A 26,202-nucleotide genomic window follows, 5' to 3' on the forward strand; every position below is an offset into this window, starting at 1 on the left:
ACCAATACTTATCGTGTTCTTACCAACTACCAGGCACTTTACTAGGTACTGGTCATATATAATGTTGAACAAAACAGAGTATTTCTTCTTGCGTGAAGAAAGAAATCATTTCTGGACTTTGTCATTAATACACTTTGGTGATGGTGTGATGTTTTACTTCCCTATTCTTTTTTTTCTTAAAAAGTATTTTCTGGCAGGTTGAGAGGCTGTATTAATAGCTATAGTCTAGATACCAATTTAAATTCTTTCTCCATATGTATTTTTTTAAGTTGCTTTGGATCCAGGAAATAATTTTTATGAACACAGTGTTCTTTATCCTGACCTTAAAGTATTACTTCCCCCAAACCTCTTATCACAACTTACTACTGTCCTCACCTTTTTTCTTAAACTTTCTTAACTTTCTTAGTTAGATGAATAAAGCTATCATATCAAAATTGTTTTATAGGATGACCGCAACAAATGTTTTGGCATGGTAGCACTTTAGCTTACCTTAGAATTTTCATTCTTGAAGAGATTCCTATCTATTTGGAAGACAAGCAGTAAATCTCCAATAGGTGGTACTAGATGAAGAATTCAGTTGGTTTTTAAATTTATCTGGCATTTATTATTAAAAATAAAATTTGAGGGATTTGATTTTTCTCACCATTTTGTACATAATTTTTGTATGTGATTCTTATATTTAGAGAAAACTTTTTCTAGAACCTTTTATGCTTAATGCTTCTAGTAAATATTATGAGCTTTTAAAACAAAACAAAACAAAATCACAGAATTTAGCATATAAATAGACAAGAAGAAGCACAAAGTACACGTAAACCTTTAAGTGTGAAATGTAGTGAGTAAAGCAATTGTTTAATTTTAATAAGTAGACCCATAAAAGTGAGATAGAATATTGACTTACAATTTGGATAGCTAACATATTCGTTACGTAGTTTATAATAGAATATTGTCAAGAAAAGGGAACTTGAAGCAAAACAGGACCTGGCAATTATAAATTGCATCTCATTTTAATTTCCCAGACTTCCCAGTATTAAAAAGCAAGAAGTTTTCTATGTGCACTGATTGGGGCAGAATTACGTTTATAAGATTGTAGTCATCTTTAGGGTAAGGACTGATGTAACTTACTTTGTGCAGCAGAATATTATAGTCAGAAGAGGTTTGTTGCTTTTGATGAAGAAGATAGAATCCTTTAGGAGAAACATAGTATCTTCCTTAGCCTGTAATAAGATTAATAGTAATGTTTGTTTTAAAGGTAGGGGTCAGGATTTGCAAGTATTTTTATGTTAGCTACACCAGTTTCAACCAGTTTGTTCACACCTGGGGCAATTGTGTTAAATCTGTTGTTGTATTGGGGGAGGGAACAACTTCATCAGGTGAAATGCAGAGTACGCTGTTTACAGCTCTTTCACCCAGGGATTAGAAGTCTTCTGCCCCCCTCCCTCTGCTTTACCTTCCTCTCCTTAAAGAGATCACATAGCCATAATCTGCATGCTATCTTTAGCTGGAAATGAAGCTGAGAGAATTTGCTGTTTATGTTGATCTTTCAGTTCTGCCTGCTAGTCCAGCAGCATTTTATATTCACATTGTGGTAAGAAACATGGCTCATTGTGCATTGTAGTTATTTTGTAGCAGAGGTAGATTAGCATTGTTAAAATTTAAGTTTATGTCCATTGGACACTTGCCTGAGTACTAACTTTGATCTGTTTTCTACAGGTTTGATATTTGCAAACTTGTCTTGATTTATTTGTGTTGTACCTGAGTAAGAGGATACTTGACATATTTTCCCAAAACTCTTTTAAAACAATCAAGTTTATATAACATGTAATTTTAATTTTAAACTCATAAACTCTGTGTGTTTATAATAATTGATATACTTGTTTCTAGGGACCACCTACAGATGCTCCTGCAGTGGACACAGCAGAACAAGTCTATATCTCTTCCCTGGCACTGTTAAAAGTAAGTATTGAATGGAGTTACTTGCTTTAAAGAGCTCTGTTGCTTTCACTGTATCTTTTACTTTGGAATATTTGTCACCTTAACCCTCTCAGACATAAGCTATTGCTTTAGATGCAGCTGTAAGAGTGTTTTATTTCTACTGAAACAAAATTAGGTTGTTAATTAAAGAAAAAAAGACCAGAGATCTCAAAGCTTTGTGTCCACATGTCTTCCTCTTTACAGATGTTAAAACATGGTCGTGCTGGAGTTCCAATGGAAGTTATGGGTCTGATGCTTGGAGAATTTGTTGATGATTACACCGTCAGAGTGATTGATGTGTTTGCTATGCCACAGTCAGGAACAGTGAGTACTTTTATGGTTGCCTGCTGCAAGTAAATGTGTCACTTTTTTCTTTTCCTATGCAAAATAACTTTCATCGTATTATATTTTCTCTTCCTGATAGGAAAAATTCATCATGGTATTGAATTAAATAATTCGTCTTTTAAATACATCATGAATTCCATATAGGTCCACAAACTGCATGATGCTAACATTTTAAATCCCTTTACTCGTATCGTCAGCTTTAACTAACATATCATACTGGATTTACTGGATTTAGTTTGATTAGTTTGAACACTTGGTTTGAAAGATTTCAGAGACTCTCTTAATTAGATTTTTAATTCACATATATTATCTAGTCCTCATGTTTTGTTCCCATTGTTTTGAAATATGGCCCTTTTTTAATGTTCTATATATGGTGATAAATGACTCTTAAGCTTTTTCTTTTCAAAATGTCAAGTTGAAAAAAAAAAAACCATGGCAAACTTCAGTTCTTTTTGCCCAGGCATGGTAATTTGTTTATTAGAGAAGCATACTCCATACAGATTTTGAAAGTCATCTACTCTACCTGGTTAGAATGCATTGTTCTTTCTGGAAGTTTTTTTGTTTTGTTTTGCTGTTTTGTTTAATGCATTAGACTTGTATAGATAGGTATGCATTTAGATTTAAAGAAAGTGGCCAAAAAACAATAACCATTCTGTCTGCCTTCCAAAAAATAACACATACATCCTTCTCATCTGTTTGCCTAGAAAAATATAATATGTAAACTTTTCTGATGAATGTTTTTTCTCTAACATACAACATTCATCAAGCCTTGTAAAATATCTGGATTAAAGAAATTGTTGTCACAAAGCTGTTCTGTTTGAGGCTCTTTACTGTAAGTATACTCTGATAAAGTAGATATTAGAAAAAAACAAATTGTATTTTTAAATAATGTAATATATATGTATATAATATAATAAGTGATTTTAATGGAGTAGTTGCTGCAGAATGCAGTGTATTTGTAAATAATGCAAAATATAGAAAAATACGCAAATTTTTCTCTAAATAGACCAGTTTGTTGAGCTAAACTCATTTGGATCTGCTGATTTTGCCCGCCTGGAGATTTATTTTGTGCATTTGGACATAGAGAAATATGCTACCTATTAACCAAAGATTTAGATTTAAATCTGAGACTATTACTACTTTCATCTATCTTTTCATGTCAGAATATATAAAATACATATTAAAATTAACTGTTATTTCTGTTACATGTGGTCCTTATGTGGATATCCATTATAATAAAGGATTCTTAGGCTTTAATGTCATTATTTCCTAGTGAATGCTGTTTGACAATATAAAATAGAAGACTTTGGTCCCCATTTCATTCCATGTAGTAGAATTAGAAAGTTTTTCTTCTGGCCCAAGAGTTAGCAAACTTTTTCTGTAAAGACATATGTCTCTGTCTCATATTCTTGGTTGTCTTTTTTTTAACAACCCTTTAAAAATGTAAAAAAACCGTTCTTAGCCTGTAGGCAGCAGATTGCATACCCCTGTTCTTGAGGATGCATTCTCAATTAGAATTCGAAATACTGTTTGTTTTGGTGGGAAAGAAGTGCTTATGTTAACTGGTTTGTTTAAGTAGATTAGACTTAAATTCCTGATGTTAGAAGAAAGCCTTGTGGGAGCTGTAATAGCAGTTATCTATCACCAATAAGATGATATGAATGCCTTTAATTCTTCCATGTTCTAAAATCTTCTTTTGATTGAACTAGCAAAGTAATGTGACACGTAAAAGACTTGGTTACAGATTGTCTCTAGTGGGGAATTTTTTGTGGATGCTTTTCTGTTTGAGGTAATATTCAAAAGTATGTATTTCCCTCTAACCACCTAATCTACCAAGTAGTCCTGACGGAAGCACTGAACTTCCTCACCTCCCAACCCACCCATCCAAAAAACAAACAAAAACAACTCTGGGAAACTAATAAATTATTTTCCTTCTTCAAAATGTTTATGTTACTTAAAAAGACTTTAGGCTGTTGATTGTATTAATAGCTTAATAGTTGTAGAACTTCAGATGAGATGGAAGAGATATAGTGCTTATCAGTTATCAGAGGATGGCATTAGGAAGTGTGCTTGCCTAGATAGGTCTAACCAAAAAATAGTTGCTCGAGTTATTTGATATTTCTGGTATATGTATAACCATGGCCATAAGCTCTTAAAGGATCCTGAAAATTGTCTTAACTCATTAGCTAATAGCAGTTTGGTACTTGGCAATTTTAGAAGCCAAGTGTTTATTGATGTATGGTTTATAATTGAATGACATGAGTGGGTATCAAATATGGGTATCAAAACCTATAAAATTATTTTGGTATCCCAAAATAATATACATAGGGTTTTTTGGTAGCTTTTTTGTTCATTTACATTGTAATGTAGAGGTTTTTTTCATAGTTACAAAAGCTAATCATTTTTCTTTCTTTCTGAACCAGGGTGTCAGTGTGGAGGCAGTTGATCCAGTGTTCCAAGCCAAAATGTTGGATATGTTGAAGCAGACAGGAAGGTATTTTAAATGATCATATAAAGGGTTAATGGGAAATATTTTCAGAAATGTATCTCAAAATTTTGGTTTTGAATATTATTTGAATAGTTTATGAATATCATTCCTAGAAAAAAAGCCACACAGTTAGTGTAAAAGTATTTCTATCAGTGCTGTGCACCACCTATCTAGTATTTCTTCCCTCTAGAATCAAAGAAATTTGCTAATCAGAAAACTGCCTCATGTTAAAATTCTCAACTCTCACATAGTAGTAAGCTTGGGCTGTAGCTTCCCTCTGTTTAGCATATGGAGTTACTCTCTAGTCACTTATAATTGAAAGAGCTTGTGTGTTCCATGTATGTGATAGTTGCAACTGAATAAGATTCTGAATATTTAATTATATTTATAGGCATATGAGTGTTAAAGACAGGGAAAGCAGAATCCAAATATTCTTCAAGTTTTTTCCCCCAGGTTAAATCTCTCAATAGTTGTCATTCTCTTGCTCAAATTCTTCTACTGTGGAAAAAACTTCAAAATTAATGTTAGCAAAAGGCTCAGCAGCTGAGCAGAACAGTGCAAATTGGTTTTTGACTGAGTTCCTGGTTCTACTGCTGGTTTAATTGATATTTAATCCTTTCACAACAGTGGATCCTGGTGTCCATTGTTAAAAATGTACTGTGCCTGGAAAATCCAACTCCCAGAGCTAAGGAGTTAAAGAGTAGATATTTGCTTGAATGCTGAAAGGGTAAAAACTGCCTCTGAGAAAGTGTGGTAACAAGGTGAAAAACTGAAAGCCTTATCTACCACTGCTAATGTGCATCTCTTAATGATAGCACTCCTTTGTCACACTTATTCATTTCCATGTTTTCTGGATAATATGGCGTGTGATTTCAGTGTTTCTAATGGTGCTTTTTCACACCTGTGTGTTTTTCATCTCTTCTTAATTTATACCCTGTTAGTGTGTTGTTTCTTTTCATATCATAAATGTATTACTTGTTCTGTTCTGAACGGCTGAATGCCCTCTTTGTTTCAGGCCTGAGATGGTTGTTGGTTGGTATCACAGTCACCCTGGCTTTGGTTGTTGGCTTTCTGGTGTGGATATCAACACTCAGCAGAGCTTTGAAGCTTTGTCGGAGAGAGCTGTGGCAGTGGTTGTGGATCCCATTCAGAGTGTGAAAGGAAAGGTAGAGTAGATTCTGTCTTTATTAGCATCTACTGCCACATTCTGTTTACAGATACATTAAGTAAAAATTATTTTGTTTAAAGCATTACTTTTAATTACACAAAAAAAACCCTCTGTGTTTACTTAAACAAACAAACAACTCTGTACAAGTCGATAAGTGTGTCTTGGTATTAGCAATTTAACTATTTAAAGATTTGTTTCTACTTTTACAGCTATTGTCTAATCATAAATGTTTACCTTTAGATTTTTTTATTTCGTAGATTTAGGAATGTTAAACCTTGCTAAAAGCCTGCTATACACATTTTATTAATATTTTTATAAATATTGTTCTCCCTTCCTTTATTTTAAAATGGTGAATTTGGGATTGGCACAACATTTTAAAAATCTGGTTAAAGAGCTCTGTTTTGTAGGCATTGTGCAGGACATATTTTGGAGTTGAATGTTCCAAATATTTTAGATAATGAAAACTTGCCCCAAAGACTTGGTATCAAACATTCGCATTTTTGGAGTGAGGATACAGATGAATGATTAAATATGCTAAATGATTCTGAAAAGAGATTGACTTGCAAAGCCTATTGGGTTATAGTTGTTCTTTGTTGAAATCTTTTGTTCTTGTTTAGTTCTTTTTTTTTTTTTTTTTGTTCGTTGGTTCGTTCGTTCTTTCTTTTTTCTTTTTTTTTATTTCTTTCTTTCTAGCCCCATATGCCATTTTCCTATTTCCTGCCTCATGACAGCAGGGAGCAGCTCTATTATCACCTTCACAGAGCTGTCTGCAAATGTGAGAGGCAATTCGATTTTGCTCAACCACAGGGAGAGTGGATTAGAAAAACTATAGAACATACAGAAATTGGCTAGGTGGTTACTGCTTTAAAATACTGCTGAGGTGTCTTGTTTGAGCATGTACTTCCATTGTAGTGTAGAATAATTGTTAAAATAAAATCATAATACATTTATAGAATCCTTTTTATGCAGCTTTCACAAATAATTTTTAGAGCACTTACAAATAAATATTAGCTTGCTGTCTATGAGCCCTGGAGTTGATAGTATTGCAGATTACATTTACATCTGGTCCCCCACTCAAATAAACTAAATATGGCTGTTAAAACATGGAATTTTTATCTGTCATGAATTTGAAGTTGTACACTTTCTGACATCATATGATGATGAATAAAAATTGTGGTCTTCTCTAAATCATGATCCTATTAGATGTGAGTTAACTTTTCAGAGGCGGAAACTACCTACAAAAACAATAATAATAGAAACTGATATACTAGGCAATTCAGAATGGATAACTTCTGATGCTTGCTATATACCTATATTTCAATTTATTTACTTTCTTTTTTGCTAAGTGTATTGTTACTTAATTGATATAGATAGAAGGAGTTGAAAATCTTTGACTTTTGTTAGTTTTACAAATTAAAGTATAGTATAATACATCTTAAGTTTATTCTCTGATAATTAAGGTACCTTTTTATTAACTCATAAGTAACTCATTTAAGTAACAATTATTATTTTAGAAATAGAACAGAATTTTCTGATTAAGTCCCCCCACTACAATATTTACAAATAATAATTGAAGCTTAATTTTAAACATAATCAGAGTTCTGTTTTGTAGTATTCTTGTGACTGACATTTTACGATCCTTGACTCATGTGATAGTGGCCACTTTGAAAAGGAAAATGTAAACTTAAATACAGTGAAAGAAAGCATTCTCAAAATAGAATGTAAATAAATGAATATATATTTTATTTTTGGTTATCTTGTTTATAGTATTTTAAATGGTAGTTTTAGTTTCCAAACCTAGTTTAAATACTGTATAACACTGGAATTTGCATTGTTTATTTCTAGTTAATCATAATTCATATTAAAAGAATGCATTTCATTAAAAAATACACTTGTATCACATGACTCTTGTCATATGGTAAGATGTAGTATTTTAAAAAGATGATATATCTAAAATTACTTTATGAAATCATATGTATCACTGTCTAGTTTTATACATCATGAAAAATACTTTTGAAAAAAATGTAGTATAAATATCTATCATTGATGAGTCACATCACTTATTGTACCTAACATATAGATTCATACAATTATATCACCTAAAATAAAGATCTAGTTCTTTGTCAGTAAGGTAACTTCATCTGTAAGGTGTCTGAGTTTGGTTATAATTTATGGTTCTCTCAGTGTCAAGACCTTTCAAAACTATGAACCAAATTAAATGATAGTAAATCCATGGCCAGGGTCTTCTAGTCAAATCATGAAATTTAAGAATATAAACTTATAAAAAATGAGGAATAACATAGGACTCTCCCTCTTCCCTGCATGTGATTTATCAAAGCTGTCAAAATATTTAGTAAGGTAATGATTAGATCAGGAGTTAAAATAATAATCTATATGTAAATGATTTAAGTTGGGTCTCTGTTCATTTAATAACTCTTTCCTGTATATTTTTATATTTCCATTGTAATAAATCCCAGTATTATCTCTGTTTTTGAGTAATTAGATAAGCATGGAATCTTTCTTTGTAATCTCAATTAATTCATAATGTTTGATTTCCTTTTATAGTGACTTGACTATATCTTAATGGAATTATTGCTGTGTGCCAGGTATTGTGGTGATAACCATTTCAACTTGTCTCGTTTATTCTTTTTAGTAATTCTGGAGATAGGCACTATTATTCCATTTTATCAATGAAAGGGTAAAAAAATTAGGGCCAGAGAGATTACTCTGCCCAAATTCATACCATTATTAAGCAGCAGAATGAGGATACAAATCTAGGTCTATAAAATTGCGGAGCTCAAGCTATTTTACTGGCTCTTTAATATTAGACAATTATGAATGATATAATTAGAGTAACTCAGGAGTGGAAAATGAGTAGCAGAGGTCATCATAGGGCCTTTTCTTAACTTATCTGGATAGGTGCCACTCCATTCACATAAGTCAGGGGAAGGAGCTACGTGGTTTCTGTAAGTTCTCAATAGTTCTCCATACTATTTATAGTAGATATTACACATTAATTGATTCTTCTCATGTAGTGTTTGTTCTGTTAATTTTAAAAAGCAATTTAGACATACTCATCCCTGTCAGCTTTTGTGATATCCCTAGGACCAAACGTTGAGACCAACATAAATAATAAAATATGCTATATGGTAAAGAATCCATATCACTCTGTATATTATGTAGCCCTGTAAACATTTAAAAATGATATAGGTGAAAATCAGTGATAATAACATTCATAATTTAAATGGAGAGTAAGTTCAAAACAATTATCAGTGAGCTCTGTTCTAAACTTATCAATGAAATAGTTTTTAAAATTCTGTTTTAGTTTATTTGTAAAATACACATATTCAGATATTTTAAACTTCAGTTCTCAAGTGGCACAGTGGCAGCCTGTTGCTTAATGTTTTGTTAACTTGTATATTCAGCCTACAACTGGACTTGATCCAGCAGCAAATTTAGAAGTTAATTCATCTTGTAATATGACTATACTTCTTCCTTAGGGCAAAAAGAATGATCACTTTGTGCAAAGTGATAAAACTAGCAAACAACTAATACAGCTTTTGAGGACTCATTTTCTTATCAGGATTCTTGTCAGTAAAATGTTCAAATGTTACCTACTAACTCTTAACAATCTTTGTGTCTGTTCTCTATTTCGAAAACATAAAAAAAACACTAATAACCCTTTAGTCCAAATAAATCTTTACACTGGCTGGGTTTTCTTGAAAAATTTTATTTAATCTGATCAGAAATACTCAATGGAGTTTTAAAAATATGATGTTTATCTAGTTGCAAATCAACTCATTGGCAGCTATTTCTTAAGTACATCTGATGTGCCTGTGTGCTAAATGGTTCTAGGATACAAAATTAATTAAGAAATGTTCCTTGTCTCTTTGAGAAGATAAGTCATATACATTCAGTGTCACTAGTGAGCCAGATAACATTCTGCCAATTATGTGCTGATAATCCTACATTGCATACTGATAGAATACAAATTATACTGATACTTTGTTTCTGTAACTATGTATTACAATTGTTGCTAGAGACAGAAATAATTCAACAAATACTTATTCAGAACCTTGTATGTGCCAATATGCCATAAAGTAGTATATGTATAGCAAACATGGTAAATACAAATTAAATTAGAAGAAAGGAGAAATCGGTATAGACTGCACAAAGTAGACGAAGCTGGGACTGAGCTGTGAGGGATGGGCAGGATATCACTCAGAAAAGAGGAACTTGTACCTTGTGAGGAAGAATGTAGAAACAATACCATTCCACTTGGTACTTATCTTTGTTCATTCTTCTTTCACAGATATATTAGAATGTAAAGTGAGTAGTTTTTGTTGTTATTATTGTTTTTTAATCAGCATTTTACAAAAATGATGGGATGCTAAAGAGTAAATACAGGTAGAAGAGGAAAGAATTAGGGAATGAATGTTATAAGAGCTTACCTTTTTTTCTTCAGATATCTAGAAGGTTATGTCTTTTTCAGAGTAAGTGGGCAAATATTTTACTTTTCCAAGAAATTTTGTATTAGAAAGTTTTAAGATGGTGGGGATTTTAAACTATTCAAATAATAATTTTGGTTTAGCTTTTTCTTTTTATTTAAAAAAAAATTGTAAAGGCAGGGCATGCAGTCATGAAGAGCACAGGCTTTGGGATCAGGCCTGCATTAGAATCCCATTTTTGTCTTTTCTTTTTTTTTTTTTTTTAAGATTTTATTTATTTATTTCCGCCTCCCCCCACCCCGCCCCAAAGCCCCAGTAGATAGTTGTATGTCATAGCTACACATCCTTCTAGTTGCTGTATGTGGGACGTGGCCTCAGCATGGCTGGAGAAGCGGTGCGTCGGTGCGTGCCCGGGATCCGAACCCGGGCCGCCAGCAGCGGAGCGCGTGCACTTAACGGCTAAGCCACGGAGCCGGCCCCTTGTCTCTTCTTTATAGCATGACTTTGAACAAGTTACCTAATCTTCTTGAGCTTCAGTTTTCTCATCTATAAAACAGGGATTTTAGTAACTGTCTCCTAGTATTATGAATATTATGAAGTGGTATATGTAATGACTAGAGTGCACTTGCCATGTAGGAGGTGTGCAATACATGGCACTTTATTATTCTGAAGATTAAAATAATTGACACTTAAAATGATTAACTAGCATATTTTTAAAAAACAGAATGTGAAAATACCAAAAATTTTGTTAAGAACAAGTCTATAATTACTAACTTGTTCACTTTAGGAAGATGAAGGTAATAACTACAAAAGAAATGAGAAATTTCCCTTGTATTTTGTAGAACCTGACTAATTTAGGAATATTCTTCTGTTTCAGCTAATTTTTTATTGAGCACTTACTATTTTCCACCATATCTCTCTGGGGCATGCTGATGAAGAGGAAAATGAATATATTACATTAAAATTCTGGCCTTTGAAGTGATGATGTATTGCATTTAAAACCATTTTTGTGTGCTATTCATCTGTCTATGTTGTCTCCCCCACAAGGTGGGGGCCTCTTTTAGGGGAGAAATGTTTTCATATTTTGGAATTTATATAGTGTCTGGCAAAAAGTAATTTTCTGCGTAAATGTTTATAAAATAAAATCAAGGAATGAATGCGTCAGTGGTCAGCTGTTACCAATTTGGGCTTTTAGCATATAAAAAAACTGCAGTTAATTTTGTGAGGTTTAGTAAGTTGTATATGTTAGCAGTCATAGATTCATTTATTAAGTAAGTGAAACGTGAGATTGACAAGGTCAATTAGCCAGTTTGTTCGTAGACGTTAGCCTTGATGAATTTAAACCTCGTGTAATTAGAGCTAGAATTCAAGTTTAACATGTCAGTTGTCTTCTAAAGCTAGTGCAAGATATTTAGAATAGCTGTTATTCATGAGATTTTCTTTTGGTCAGTATCCCATAAGGGTCAGTTAGGGCTGGATAGTCCTAATCTCAAATTGTACACACACGCATACCTTTTCTTCATCCAGTTTTCCAGACTGAGAGAAAAATAGAAAATAGGACACACAAAAATTCTGTTTCCACTGCTAATACAGCTCTGTGAGCATACCCATCCAACTCTTGGAACAAGTTTAGTTATTATCTTTTGTTTGCTTCCTTTTTTTTTTTTTTTCTTATCATCAGTTTGAAGTTTTGTAACTCTCCAATTTAATCTGTAAGAATATCTAAGAATATATTGTAGGTGCTGATGTGCCCGTACTATTCCTGATAGACAAACTTAATAGTTTATAACATTTATTGAGCTGATATAACCAGAAATTGTCAGCTAAGAATGTTAAAGCAATTTTATATTTAAAATTCTAAGAAGCATAAATCTTATATAGAGCTCACAGTTCTTAGTGTAGTTCTTTTAATTTAGAGCTTCTCTATTAATATAATCTCTGAGCTAATTTATTGTTTAGTACTTGCTGTGCATTTTGAATGATATAAATCTACTTCAGATTAGTTTGAATCCAGCCGTTTCAGTAAAGATGCAGGAAAACCTTTAAAACAATGTCTCATTATCTTTAAGAATATTATTTATTGACTCTTTTGCTTCTTGAGTGCTTTTATTTCCCCAATCTAATGATTCCTGGTCATTCATTCAACAGACACTGACTGATCGCTACTGTGTGCCAGGCATACATACTGGAGACATAGAGAAGAGTTAAGATCTACTCCCTGTCCTTAATGCCAGTGTTGTGCCAGCAAATGGCAACTATGACTTTGTGTAAGAGACCTTTTCATAGCCCATATATATTAATTGTTTAAGGTCATATTTAAATGACTTGACATTAGCCTTTGTTAAATGTGAGGATGTTTCTGGACCTGGCACTAAGTTTTGGCATGTTTAATATGTTATTATTGCAATTTCTTGAAGAGGGTAGAATTGATTATGATGGTAAATTTTCTTCTAAGTTGTAGTTTATTCCTCAGTGGTTATTCTTAGACTCCTAGGAAGCTGATGAGTAGATGCCCACTGCCACTTTTTACGTTCCAGATAGCTTTATTGTGTGCAGTTTTTATTCCAAATTAAACAGTGCTTTGTGATGTTTGAGTTTTTCAGTTCAGCATGCCATGGAAGAGTGTTTCATGGATTCAAAACTGAGCAGTGATAAGGAAATGGGAAGTATATATTTTGTAAAGCTAATGATTAGATTTTTATGTATATAATGAATGTCCCTTTTTTTGGAAGGAAAAATAAACATGAATGGTAAAACTTTATAAAGTATTAACCAAAAATGCTTTCTTGGAGCTTTTCATTTCAATAGATATTTATTCTACACCATATTGTGTGCCAGGTACTCTTCTGGGGAATGGATATTCAGTGGTGACTGAGACATAAACCTTGCTATCGAGTAACTGAATCTAATAGTAGTCTTTTCTTGCTTTTGTGTTAGGATAACTGTTACATCAAATAGCTTGATGGTGAAGAGTACTGACTTTGGTGTGGTGTGTATGTACAAATCATAGTGGTATGACTTACTGGTTGTGTCATCTCATTTAATTTATTCAAGTCCTCTGAGCCTCAGTTTTGTCATCCATAAGTTGAGGATATTAATACCTGCCTCTTGGATGTTGAGAGGATTAGACAATTTCTATACAATATTTAATCACTAAGCCCAATAAAAATACATAGAAGTTATACATAGCAAAGTAATTGACCTTTACATTATTTTTACTACAAAAATAACCTTGCCTATTGAGAAATGGCAATTTGAAGGATATATTTGCATTTTTCTTTGAAGTTGATGTTAAAGCACAAGAAATGTATGTAAGTCTTTTATTTCCCTTATGCACCTGCCCTACCGCCTTGCCTACATGGTTGAACCCTAGCCTTTAGTCTCTAGATCCTTTTATTCCTTTACTTTATGTGGAACTGTCAATAAGCATATCAGTTGTGTTGCTTTAGTTTGTCTACTAGAAAGGAATCTGAAGTCACTTGCTCATTTTATGTAGGCTGACTGTAGCCACCAGATAGAAGTGGTACTCTGAGTTGGTATCAGGTCAGTGACCCAGAGACGATAGTCTGTTGTAGCTCATTAATAGTCCCCTGAGGAGTTCAGTTTTAAAGTTCACTGTTTGTCACATGTAAGTCTAGAAATGCTATCATGCAGGAGTATCAGGATTCTAGGCATATTGTCATTTTTTTAAAGAGCTAATAGTATTCAGTATAATTGTATGCTTTTTTCTTTATTTTAATTAGGAATTTTTCTAAGGAAATATACATCTTTAAATGTCTCTCCCTAATTTCCTATTAATGTTTTCATATGCCAAGTGTCTCTGGATGCCAAATTTAAAATTCTGATTTGCTTTTGGGGGTAGCATTTTTTCTAACTTTATACTGTATTACAGCAGCAGTACTCTCTTTGTTTACTGTGTCAGTTTGAGTGCTTCAAGGAGCAGATACTAAAATGGGATTAGATATGCAAGAGATTTATTAGGGAAAACACCTGTGATGGATAAAGAGGAGACTCCTCAGACAGCAGTACAGGTCTGACCCTGTGGAAGGAGAAAGGGAAGGTAGGATTGGGTGGGAAGAGCATCAGACTGCAGCATATAAATTTCAGCCAGGCTGATGGGGTATCCTTGAGAGAAAGTTGCCGTTTAGGGGAATCCCTTATTTGGCTGGGAGGACTAGGTTCTAGTACCGTCGCTGCGTTCATTCATTGGCTGAGAGCAGCCCAAGGGAAGCATGACCTAGGGTGAACCCCCAGAGGATCCAAAGGTGTAGTACCTGAAGGTTGTGAGTCTGCTGTGCTGTCCACAGCAGGTTCTGTTGAAAGGCATTCTGAGCTGGGTAACTCCATGATCACCACAGTTAATAACGCTAAGAACTGTAGTGGCAGGTACACATGTATTATTTTATTTAATCTTACCACCCTCTGTGAGGTGTCATTCATGAGCAAATGGAGGCATTGAGAGGTTAAAAAAACTTGACCCTAGATCTCTTAGCTAGCAAGTGAAAAAGCCAGAATTCTAACTTAGGCAGGATTCTGACTCCAGAGTATCTCAAGCTTTAAACATCTATACCATACTGACTACATGTATACACTGTAAAATTCTGCTAAACTTTATTTTATTATTCAACTATATTCTTTTTACAAAGTTTCATGAATCTAAAAATATCTAATTACCTATTGCCATGCTAGTTTCTAAAGATCAATTTGTTTTCATTATGGTATATAGGTTCAAAACTTGTGGCTTAACTGTTTGAATTTTGATGCATGTCTTCACTTGTCAAAAAAAGTACATTATGCTGGTTACACCCCATCCCCCTTTCTCCCAATATATTGAAGTTGTACTACAGATCTCTAGCTACAGTAAGTAATTCTCCAAGGATGAAGAAAGAAAATGTACATACACATAGGAATTTCTTTTCCAGAGCTAAAATTGACATTTTATAAATAATTTCCGTGTTGCGAACTTGAGACGAAGAAATCACAGCAATTCAGTGATATGCGTTTGGCATGAGTCAGTTTTAGTTCTTAGTGCTTTTCATTGGAAATGGCATAAAAAGTAAGATTTCTTTGAATTTTTTATGCTATGGGCTTACAAGAGACGTAGATGTTTTTCTCTCATACATGTCTGGCAGTGCATGGCAGCAGAAGTAACGAAATGGTCACAAACCCCAGTAGTACTTCCCAGGTCACATGCACCCTTAATTTTTAAAGAATCTAGAAACAACCTAAGCAGTTGATAACAGGTCATTTCTAGGTGATAAAGGATATTTGATATGGGGTGTTGCTTTTCTTTCCACACCTAGTGTTTCTACAGTCATTTAGAGACTTACTTTGTATGGTGGTGGGTTTATATGTTTTTAAACATGTAACCTAACTGGTAACTGAATTGTAACTCTTTTTACTTTTTTTGATGTTTGAGATTGATTTTGGGTCTTAGAATTTTTCTTTCAAGCTTTTTTTTTTTCCCCCAGTTCGTTTTATGTCTAAACACTTTTCATAGTCATTGACTTCAGTGTAACTGCAATTGGAAATGCCAAAGTCAGCTACTGTTAAAAAAAGAGAGAGATTATGAATTACAGTAACTACTGCCAGAAGTGCTCATGCATTTTTCTTTCAAACATCTTTGTATTAAACTAATTTTAAGAGCTTATTTCAAAAAATAGCCTCTTTTGAACATAAAAATTGGGAACTATAGATTGGTGCTTTAGAAATTTAGTCTAGCCTTTCAGTGATCTAGCAGTTGATATGAAAACATGAATTTAAAAATGTAAATAACGTGTTGGATAAACTGTACTATACTCATGAAAGAAGCCAAAAAATAATTTGAAAGTAATTACAGTTTTGAGTCCTAAATCAGATTCATTATTAAAATGAAATGATAGGTGCTTGACCCTTGGGTGTGCTTGGAATAAATATGGAACTCAGTATTGTTTTTAAAACTATTTTGCTTTTATAAGCTAAGACAGATGTACAAAAAAGATACAGTTTTTATTTTGTATTGGCAGCTTCCAAATATTTAGTATCTATTTCCAAGAGTTGCAATTAGTAAAGCAACCATGGTACTGAAATCTGCACATCCCACAAGCTAATTATATTTGCAAGGTCAGAGTGAATACATATTTTCAGAAAAATAAAGGGTTATATAAATATGTGTCTTCTACTTGGCTGTTATATCACAGTTTGTTGATCTGGAGTATAATGTGTACAATTCACAAATTTGTCTGATAACAGAAAGTGGTGTGTGATTGTGTTTATTTTACTAACCAGTATATTCACAGCAATCACTTCCAAATATCTCTCCAGTAAAGATGTGTTAATTACAAAACAGACAAGGTCTTCTATTATATTAAAGCTACTAACAAGAAGACAGCAGGAATCACACATGTAAATAGCATCATCAACCCCTATTTTAGTCCTCTGTTTTGATCTGTGAGTTGCGCATAGACCAAAGGTGCTATTAAAGACTGAGTGTATGAAATAGGCAGCGTTATATGAACAAAATTTATTCAACAAGAAAACAGACCTTTAACATGAATTTAACAAGCCTGAGAAATTATAAACTATCATATGCTGCAGATTCATGCAGTGATAATAAACAAAAAAGGAAAGTAAGAGGTTTCCCTAAGCTAGCCAAACTGCTAATGGTTTTGTTATAAGCTGTCTACTGTTGCAGTGACCTCTGAAAAGTCTCAAGGCACTTGTACCAGAAAAAATTAAATGGTCAGGCTGGTGCATAGAGATTCAACATGGTGTGTAGGACTTCAGCATGGAAAGGAATTACAAAAGTCTAGCATCATATTCCTGAAAATATTCTTCATACTTTAGCTTGGAAGTTTTTGTTACTGCATATTAAGGAAGTAGTTTTTGTGCAAAGTTTTGGCTAAATTACTATTTGGATTTATAAGACATAAACTGAGCTGATTTAATGTATATATACTTTAAAATAAACTGTTTAGAAAATTCGTATAACTCCAAAAAATGGGTTATTTTCCCTGTCACCCCCTCCGCCAATACCCTAATTGATCCATGGGTGTTCTTTATGCAGTATGTTGTATCTGAGATTTCCATTCTTAAGCATGGAGTGACCACTTGGCTGTCATTCTATTGCATCATGCTGTAAATATATAAACATGAAGAAACGCCTTCAGCTTATACACACCTCCAAGTGCTCACTAGGGCTTTTTCTTGAATCTTACTGTGGCATAATTAACACCTTCTTCACCCAGTGCTCATTAGTGTACTGGACATTAATGAGTCTATTTTGATAGGTTGCTCTAAAGGAGAAACCCACTTATTCTTACAGCACAAAAAAGCAATTATAAAATTGTACAGAAGTTAAAATTTAGACTGTATTGCCATATTTATATTTTTATTGCGTACTAAATCTAATTTTGGTCTGCAGGTTGTTGAACATGTTAGTTTCCTTAAGACAGTTGCTATAGTGATGGCAGCAAATTCCTTTAATCTTGGTGTAGTTAAAATATTCATTTTCCATTGGCTATCATACTGCTACTCAGGAATTGTCAGTCTAAGCATGTCATTTCACATAGACCATCATTAGTTGAACAGTATATTAAGTTCTTGAATTTTTCTCTTAATTTTTTAATAGAATTTAAAATTTTTTATTTCGGATTTGTTTTTAACTGATCATGGTATCTACTTAACTGGTATTTTCATTTTCTTTTTGTGATGTTTCACACCTGCTTATAATATTCCAGAGAAATATTACAGAGCTTTTGCATCTAAAATAACTGTCTACTGTTTTAGTTTGAAAATGTTTATTATAAAAAAGTATATAGGCATTTTTTTGTGGTATATAATGGAATTGTCATAGTTTTGTAGAAGTGGGTTTTTTCTACAAATGATTTTACTGAAATCTTAAAATGGAATCAAGGTATTTTAAAAACAATTGGACCAAAATGATGCTTTGCTCTTAAACATTTACCACTAATAGGGTAGCAATTCTTAATTGTTTTTATTTAAGTTGTATATCTATCTATCAGAATGGTCACTTTTCCTCTCTTTCACCTCTGTTTTAATTTTATCTTATTTTATGTACTTTTTAGTAGAAAATGTTAGAAAATTTTACTTCTATGTTTTTTTTAAACAGTTGTTTGAAATTATAATATCTGATTAAATCATGTCTGATATTAGTACCTATTTTTATTATTGCTTTATAAAAATATGATTAGAAAAAAATTTAAGTAATAAGCAAGAGGTAAAAACCTAGGCCATATTTATTTACACATAAATGTGAAAGTTAAGTCTAGATTGCAGTTATTGTATAAAAAGAAAAAAGAGTTCACAAACTATTAAATCATGCATGTTCTGGGGATACTTGGTTTTATTTTGAAGTAAGGGGAATCTTTGGGGAAATTCAAACTGTTAGAAATAAAAGCAAAATTCAAAGTTGATTGTTTTGGCCTACCAGAGTGGACAGAGGCCTTAGATTGATTCACTTGTCGTAATGCTTTGGTCTAAGTTTGTATGCTCTGGTACTGTTGACCCTTCCTGGCAGCCTTTTGGAAAGGGTGTTTTTTTTTCTTTTTCTTTCTTTGAATCTTGCTCTTTAGCATACCGCATGTAGTAATACTTTACCATAAACAGATTTTTTCAGACTTGATTAGATTTCAGTTGGCTTAACTTGAAAATAAATTTTATTTTTTAATCTCTTAGTATCCTCAAACAATAATTATACAAATGAGAAACGGTGTAGTTGACAATAGCTTTTAAAACATTGATAAATCCCAGTTGTTTAGCACTTTTAAAGGCAAATCTAGAAATACTATATTATCCTGCTTTAAGATTTTTTTATGGCATGAATGTATTGAGTTTATTCTCTAGGTAATTGATATAAATTCCCTGAAAGAGGCATCTGTCTTCAGGTCCCTGTGCTTTACATAAAACTTCACAAAATTTAAAAGCTTTAATGAGTTCTTCCAAATCCATAATAATGAGCAGAAAAAAGCATTAGGTTAGTATATGATTCTTGTTAAACCTCTTAATATTTAAGAACTAACAGATGATATTGTATCATATAAGAACTTGAAGTCTTTCTATACAGAAGTATTGAATACATTTAACAAAAAGAGGATACCTATTATTTCTTTACTGTGAACTTAGGACCGTATTATTCTATACTATATTCTTGGCTTAAAGCACAGATGACCTTGGTTTTCTTGTATTGTGCCTCTATTCTTGACAGTGGCTTGGACATTTAAGGCCATCAGACAAGGTATAAAGTCTTTTATAGTCGCAAGAAGTAAAAGGTATCTGACTAGAAGAGAATACATGGAGCAAGTGCCTTGCTGGTTGTAATTTTGTTGTCATTTCAAGTACTGTGGTAGTATAATTGATGTGACAGGGCTGGGCTTTAGATGTGGTCCCTTAGCTTGTGCTCACTTTCAGTTTTAGTTTCTCTTTGTCATTCATTTTGATTAGGTAAAATTTAGGTGACAAACATATGCACACCAATGAAGGCTGTTTGGTGTAAGTTTAGTAATGATGTATTTCAATAATAAAGATGCAAAGTTAATATTTTTCTTTACTGCTTCATGAAAATTGCAATAATTGGTGTCACCTTACGTTACAAGACAGAGGGTGGTGTGCTGATGGCACAGTCAGCAGGAGGTTCTTTTTATTAATATTATAATTAAATGATTTTCTGGAAATAGTCCAGAAACAGATGCAAGTTGCTCATCCCTTGTCCACTGTTGCTTGGCATCATCACTTGCTTTTTTAAAAAGAATTGACCTGACACTTTCTTTTTACAGGTTGTTATTGATGCCTTCAGATTGATCAATGCTAATATGATGGTCTTAGGACATGAACCAAGACAAACAACCTCAAATCTGGGTCACTTAAACAAGCCGTCTATCCAGGTAATGCCTGTATTTGATAATGTGTTAAAACTCTGTTTTACATTTTAAAAGCCTGTTTTAAAGGACCATTTTAAGATTTAATACTTAGCTTTTTAATTTGTTTGCAATTAATTTTTCTTGTGCTTTAAAAGAAAATTATGGAAATATTATTGGAAAAGTTATATTTACTCATATATGAGTCAGTTTTTAGCAGAGTCTTTCAAGTTTCCTAACATAGTTTTAGGACACCGTTTTTGGGAGCATAATAGAGTCCTTATCTTGAGAGTACCTTGCGGCTTTGTCTGGTTAACCTTGTAATAAAGGACTGATAGGAGTTTCAGGTGGAGTGCATTAAGTATCATTGATTGCTTAGTAGACATTTCTCATAGCAGTAAATAATGGGAAAATTGACGTATACTTTAAGAGGTCCCCAGAAACAATTCCTAAATAGTACTTCAAATTTTCTACCTTTTTTTTGTTTAAGCTCTACTTTTAAAACAACTGCTACAAAATATATCTATATATTACTTTCGATTAGAGTTTATATCTTGTTCTTTCTAGTGATGTCAGCCACCATTAGGACAGTTATTCAGACACTTAATATCCTCCTGAGTGATTAATGTTTTCTTTGTATTGTTCACATGCCTCATTGTTTTTACACAAATCTTTATTGTCTGCAAAAATTATTTTAAATGTGTTTTTAAATGCACCACAACCTGTGTCTATATAGTTAATTGCTTCTCTGAAGATTAATTAAAAGGACAGAAATACCATGTTTGGCTAAATAGAACACATAGGACAAAGACATTATAGTAGCTATTGCTGCTCCCTTTCTGAAACCTTGCCCTGTCATGTGAATGTCTTTGGGGAGTTGTGGCTTTGACAGTTAACTATGGTTAAGCCTTGGTTACACTTTGATAACTTTATACTTTTAGAGGCTTACTTTTGCAGCAGTCATCTGAAATCTTCATCAAAGTGAAATGTTTTGTTTCAAAGGATTGAGGTGTGTTGCTTTTGAGAAAAATTTTTTTACAAGTCAGAGAAAACTGCAAAGTATAATGAGTATGAAACAAGCTACCAGTGTTTTTGGTTGGGTACAGACAAGCCCGTGCTTGCATGCTCCAAGAGAATATATTATTGGACCTGTTTAGCCTGTGATAATGACCTTTCTTATAAACTCCCATAGCATCATACTGCTTCATTATTTTTTTGCAAAAGGTTAAGTAGCATCTCGCAATCCAAGATCATTGTGATTACTGCATGGTATGTTTCTGCCAGAAGTTTTTACTAATTGCCAGTCAACAGCCACCTGTTGCAGATTTCATCTTTCAAATTTAAACACTGCTTTTTAACCTTAAAAATTGAGTATAATCAATATTAAAATCTGTTTTTTCCTACACCAGTCCAGTTTGTATTTTTCAGTCCTACCTTATAGTCTGTAATTTAAGATGGACCTTATGAAGCAGGTTCCAAACCCAAGTTAAAAGAACCTGTGTATATACCAAGTACAGCATCATTGTTTTTCCTTTCATTTTAGTTTGTTTTGCCTTCCAATTAAAATCTGTAAATATATTTATTTCACAGTTTATTTAGCGCCCATCAGAATGACATCTATCTGGGTGCTTTACAGTTTTAAGACAATTTCAATACTAAAACACTCAAATGAGATCAAGCCAAGAAGTGGCAGAACAAAGCCACACCTTAAAACAGTTTCTTAGTTTTCTAAGACAAGCTAAAAAGAAAGCAACCCAGAAGAACCTGAAGTAAATGGTAGTATCCATAGTGGAGTTTTAATACATGGTAGCAGAATCTTTAACTCGGAGATCAGAAGCCTTTCAGCAAGGCCATGCTTTTTATTTTGAAGGAAAATTAGTTAGTGTTAAGAGGGGCCTTGTCCCTAAACCAACCCTAAAGTCATAGGGATAGAAAGCTGACAGCAGCCATCAGCACTCATGCTGGTGGTCACTAATGCTTTTCTAACACTGATTTTTTTACTATTATACTTGAAGTAGTGGGAAAAAATTATGATTATATTATAGACTACTATTTAATAATTTGAGGAAAGTTAATGTGTTAAGTAAGGAAAAGATTCTAAAATAGGATATACAGGTTCTCCTCTTTGCAAATACATATTTTACAAACTGTGCCTATATATTTACAGCAAGATGTTAGTATCGATTACCTTTGGGTGGTAGTATTATGGAATTTTTTTTCCTGTTTTTCCTTCTCCATATTTCTTAAACATTTTACAGTGAAACGTATATTGCTTTTGGAAAATGTTATTTTTAAAGCACTAATAATGTTCAAGTCTATACCACAAGACAAAGCTGTTAAACAAAGTTTATATTAACTTTCATGTTTTAAAGAAGAGAAGCTGATAACGGTCCTGGTAGAGAGGGAAGAGTATAATGCCTATACTTTTATAGAGTTTTATATTAATACATGAGACTGTGTTATTTTGTACTTGAAACATTTGACCATTACTGTCAAATGTATAGAATTGAGAGTTAACAAGCATTTATTTTAGTAATTAAAAATTTTAAACTATTCCACCACAAACTGTTCAACAGTCCAGATCCCTAAGAGCCACAGTATATGTGAAGATTGGTTGTCAGTTGCATGGAAATTTAGTAAATATTGATGCATAGATACGTTGTGCTAGGGCTGTGAGCCTCCAAGTGTAGCCCTGAGTATAATTGCATTGTCCAACAGAATTAAGGTATTTGAAAAACATTGACAGTAGTTCTTAAACAGTTATAAAACAGTTGCACTGGAAGAAACCATTGTGCTCATTTGGTAGGTGAGGAAACTAAGGCCCATAAAGTTGGTGATTTGCCAGGTTATTCAGTGAGTTAATATAGGAACTGGTATTCATGACCAAGGCTCCTTATTCTTTTATACTATACTTCGGAAATTTAATTAATTAATTAATTCTGGCATAGATAATATATGTATGCAGTTCAGAATTCAAAAAGTACAAAAAGATATTTAGCAAAAACTCTCTCTTTTACTTTTGCCTTCTGTAACCCAGTTCTCCACTCTAGAGGGAATGACAAAACGCGTGTTTTGGTTCTTTTTGGAGCTGTTATATTTATATAAAGAAAGCTTCATTTTAAAATATGATTCAGTGGATATTATTTAGCACCACATTTTCAGTTTATCAATGTAAAATAATTTAAGGCACACAAATTTATCTTTAGATCTAACCAACATAGTTTACTTTTTTAAAAGCATGAAACTTTTTTAACCTATCAAGAACCTATAAATAGGTTATTATATAGGTCATAAGCTGCGTGTCTTATAATATGCCTTCTTTTCTACAGCAGTGAGTGTATGGAGGTATAATTTCTAACCTCTTCTCAATAGTCTGGGCAATGTCAGTGAAGTATGATTAGGATTTTAATTATCTGACATGGTCATTATGTAGGAAGCCATTTAAGTAGAGGATCTTATTTTAGGAACTGTTCTCAGCCATCCCTCTACATAAAATATGGTGCTACACAATTCCATCTAACCTGGTAGCTGACTGCCTCTCATATACTGTCTATATTTTTATTCTGTAGCTTCTATCACCTTTGCTCATACATCACTGCAATTCTAAGTTTATTACTTTTCCTTCTCACTATTATTTATGGTTTAGCCAGTCTTGAACATTCATTGGGATTAGGTGCCTATTCTTCCCAAGACATTTCTAATACCTAAGTTTAATAATTCACACGAATGAATGAATACAGAAATATAAATAATTCAAATGGTGGTTGATTTTGAAGTTTATTTCACTGTAATGATTATTGGTGTACTTTTTTTGAATTTGTCATACCAACAGAATTATAAAGCTCTGCTCTAAAGGTTAGCTAAAGAAGCATAGAAATAACGTAGAATTTAATCAGCAGGATCTCAAAACTGTCCTTTGTCTAATTCCTCCTCCAAACCATTCTTTGTCTAGAATAGATAGCATCTTAGACTGATTCTGAGTACCACCCTAGGCAGAACTTCCTTCTTTGAAAGGTTGGCAGGCTTTGAGCAAAGAAAACAAGAGTCAGGATATCCAAGAAGCAAATAAGTTAAGTGCTGTTAGTAAATCCAAAATGTATTGTCCTAGAAACAGTCCTGTAAAACGTGGCTAGCTTCCCAGGTCAGCCACTGAAAACTTATTTGGCCCACAATATATAGTACTATAGAATGGAACCATGCTTTATAAGAATGCTTCTATGAGAAACTGTTGCAGATTTCAAATAGCCAATTAACAAATGAGCTTCAGGAACATATCCTGTTTTAACGAAGAACTGTGTAAATTTTCCTGAGTCCATCATATGTTTGTTAAGTGTAAATTTAAAAGTTAATTTTAATGCATCAAATTACATATTATGTTTAATTTGCAATTTGAACCTTTCAAAAGGTTAGTCTCCCCTTGATAGAACTAATCTTATGTTTGGCATATACTGCCACAATTTGTAATTCAATATCAACTAGATTGGTTAATTTGAGAGAATTTAGAAAAGAGAGTATGTGCTTTTTGTGATCATGTGGAAGGAGACTGACTGCACATGGCCAGTTTACTTATGATTTGGGATGAATGCACTGGGGGTACACAACAGGTGAGTAAGTGAAATTGGAAGACTGCTTGAGGATATAATTTGATTTAAGCTTATGTTTGTTTTGTTTTCATTATACTTAGTAATCTTTCATGCTGCCTGTGTTAGTTTTACTACTTTTATATAAATAATGTAATTGAAAATGAAGTTGGTAGTGTCTTCAAATACCAAACTGTATATTTGAGCAGTACAGTTTATCTCCAAAATGTGGACCTGTCTGTGGGCCCGTTCACTGACTTCTGTGTTTATTGGCCATAGCTGTTATTAGCTTTATGGCCACTATGTAGAATTATATAGTTAGGGCATTGCGCAAAGGTGCTTGGGTGAGGGGGCAATTGACACCTGAAATCGAGCCTAAGCTCCACTTTCCAGTCAGGCTGTGTCTGCTTGGAGGACTGGGCACCTTTTTCTACTTCTCCCACCCAGAAGATGCTCTTCCTAATTTGCATAATGGCGAGTACAGATTAAGGGAGGCCCTGATTAGTTTCACTTTTTGATCTACATGGTACAGCATTTCTGTGCACTGAAATTTAATTCACTGCTCCTGATGATTATTGAAATGGTTAAGGATTTAATAGATATTCTTAGTAGTTTAATTTTGTATATCAACCTTTTATTATAGCATATGTTAAGAACATAAGAATGGATTGTTACAGTACATATCTGAAATGTTTTAGTACTTGGTGGAGTGATTTTTGCTAGGAAAGTTTAAAAATAAGACTATGCTTTGTTTTCATCCTGATCCTTAAAGTACAAAACTTAATCCAAGAATTTCCTAAAATACATTGTAGAATTGTATAGTAGAAAAAACATGGGCTTTAGAGTCAGAAAGACTTGGGTTCAAATCCCACATTTGCCTTTTACTAGCTATAAACTGGGACAAATTAAGATTTGTGTCTTATTTTCCTCATCTGTCCAAATACAAATGAACCAGACTACCTTACTGAGTTGTTGTGAAAATTAAAAGACTTAATATGTAAAGCGATGCTAGGTGCTCATTAAATGTTTCCTTTCCACCCCTTTTTCTTCTGCCTCAACACCTTAAGATCTACACTGTAAAAATCCAATAATTAGAAAGTGTGGTCGTTGTTTTGGTTAGCTTTATCTTTAGATTCCTGAGAGTTAATCTCAAAGCCCTTTTTGTTTTTATACTTGTTGAAAATATGTCCAAGGTGTATTCCTGTATTTTCATGTCCTTACTAGGCTGATAGAGGGTCCCCCAGAGTACTGTTCTGAACCTCATTTGAACCTGTGTTGCTCGAGTTAGATATTTGAGCAGTTGTGAATGGATTCCAGCACATGCAGGGTTGTCCTTTCTTATTTTAAA

General features: G+C 33.1%; 1 protein-coding gene across 1 annotated transcript in view; it reads left to right on the forward strand.

Moving 5' to 3' along the window:
• Positions 1 to 26,202, forward strand: part of PSMD14 (proteasome 26S subunit, non-ATPase 14) — a 92,918-nt gene that overhangs the window by 49,362 nt on the left and 17,354 nt on the right. Inside the window, exons 4-8 of the mRNA XM_058549097.1 lie at positions 1,882 to 1,953; positions 2,176 to 2,295; positions 4,740 to 4,810; positions 5,820 to 5,970; positions 20,194 to 20,301. Of these exons, the coding sequence (XP_058405080.1) occupies positions 1,882 to 1,953; positions 2,176 to 2,295; positions 4,740 to 4,810; positions 5,820 to 5,970; positions 20,194 to 20,301 (522 nt within the window). The remainder of the gene's footprint in view (positions 1 to 1,881; positions 1,954 to 2,175; positions 2,296 to 4,739; positions 4,811 to 5,819; positions 5,971 to 20,193; positions 20,302 to 26,202) is intronic.

This window comes from Diceros bicornis, chromosome 10, assembly GCF_020826845.1.
Source record: "Diceros bicornis minor isolate mBicDic1 chromosome 10, mDicBic1.mat.cur, whole genome shotgun sequence".
In the NCBI taxonomy this organism is placed as follows: domain Eukaryota; kingdom Metazoa; phylum Chordata; class Mammalia; order Perissodactyla; family Rhinocerotidae; genus Diceros; species Diceros bicornis.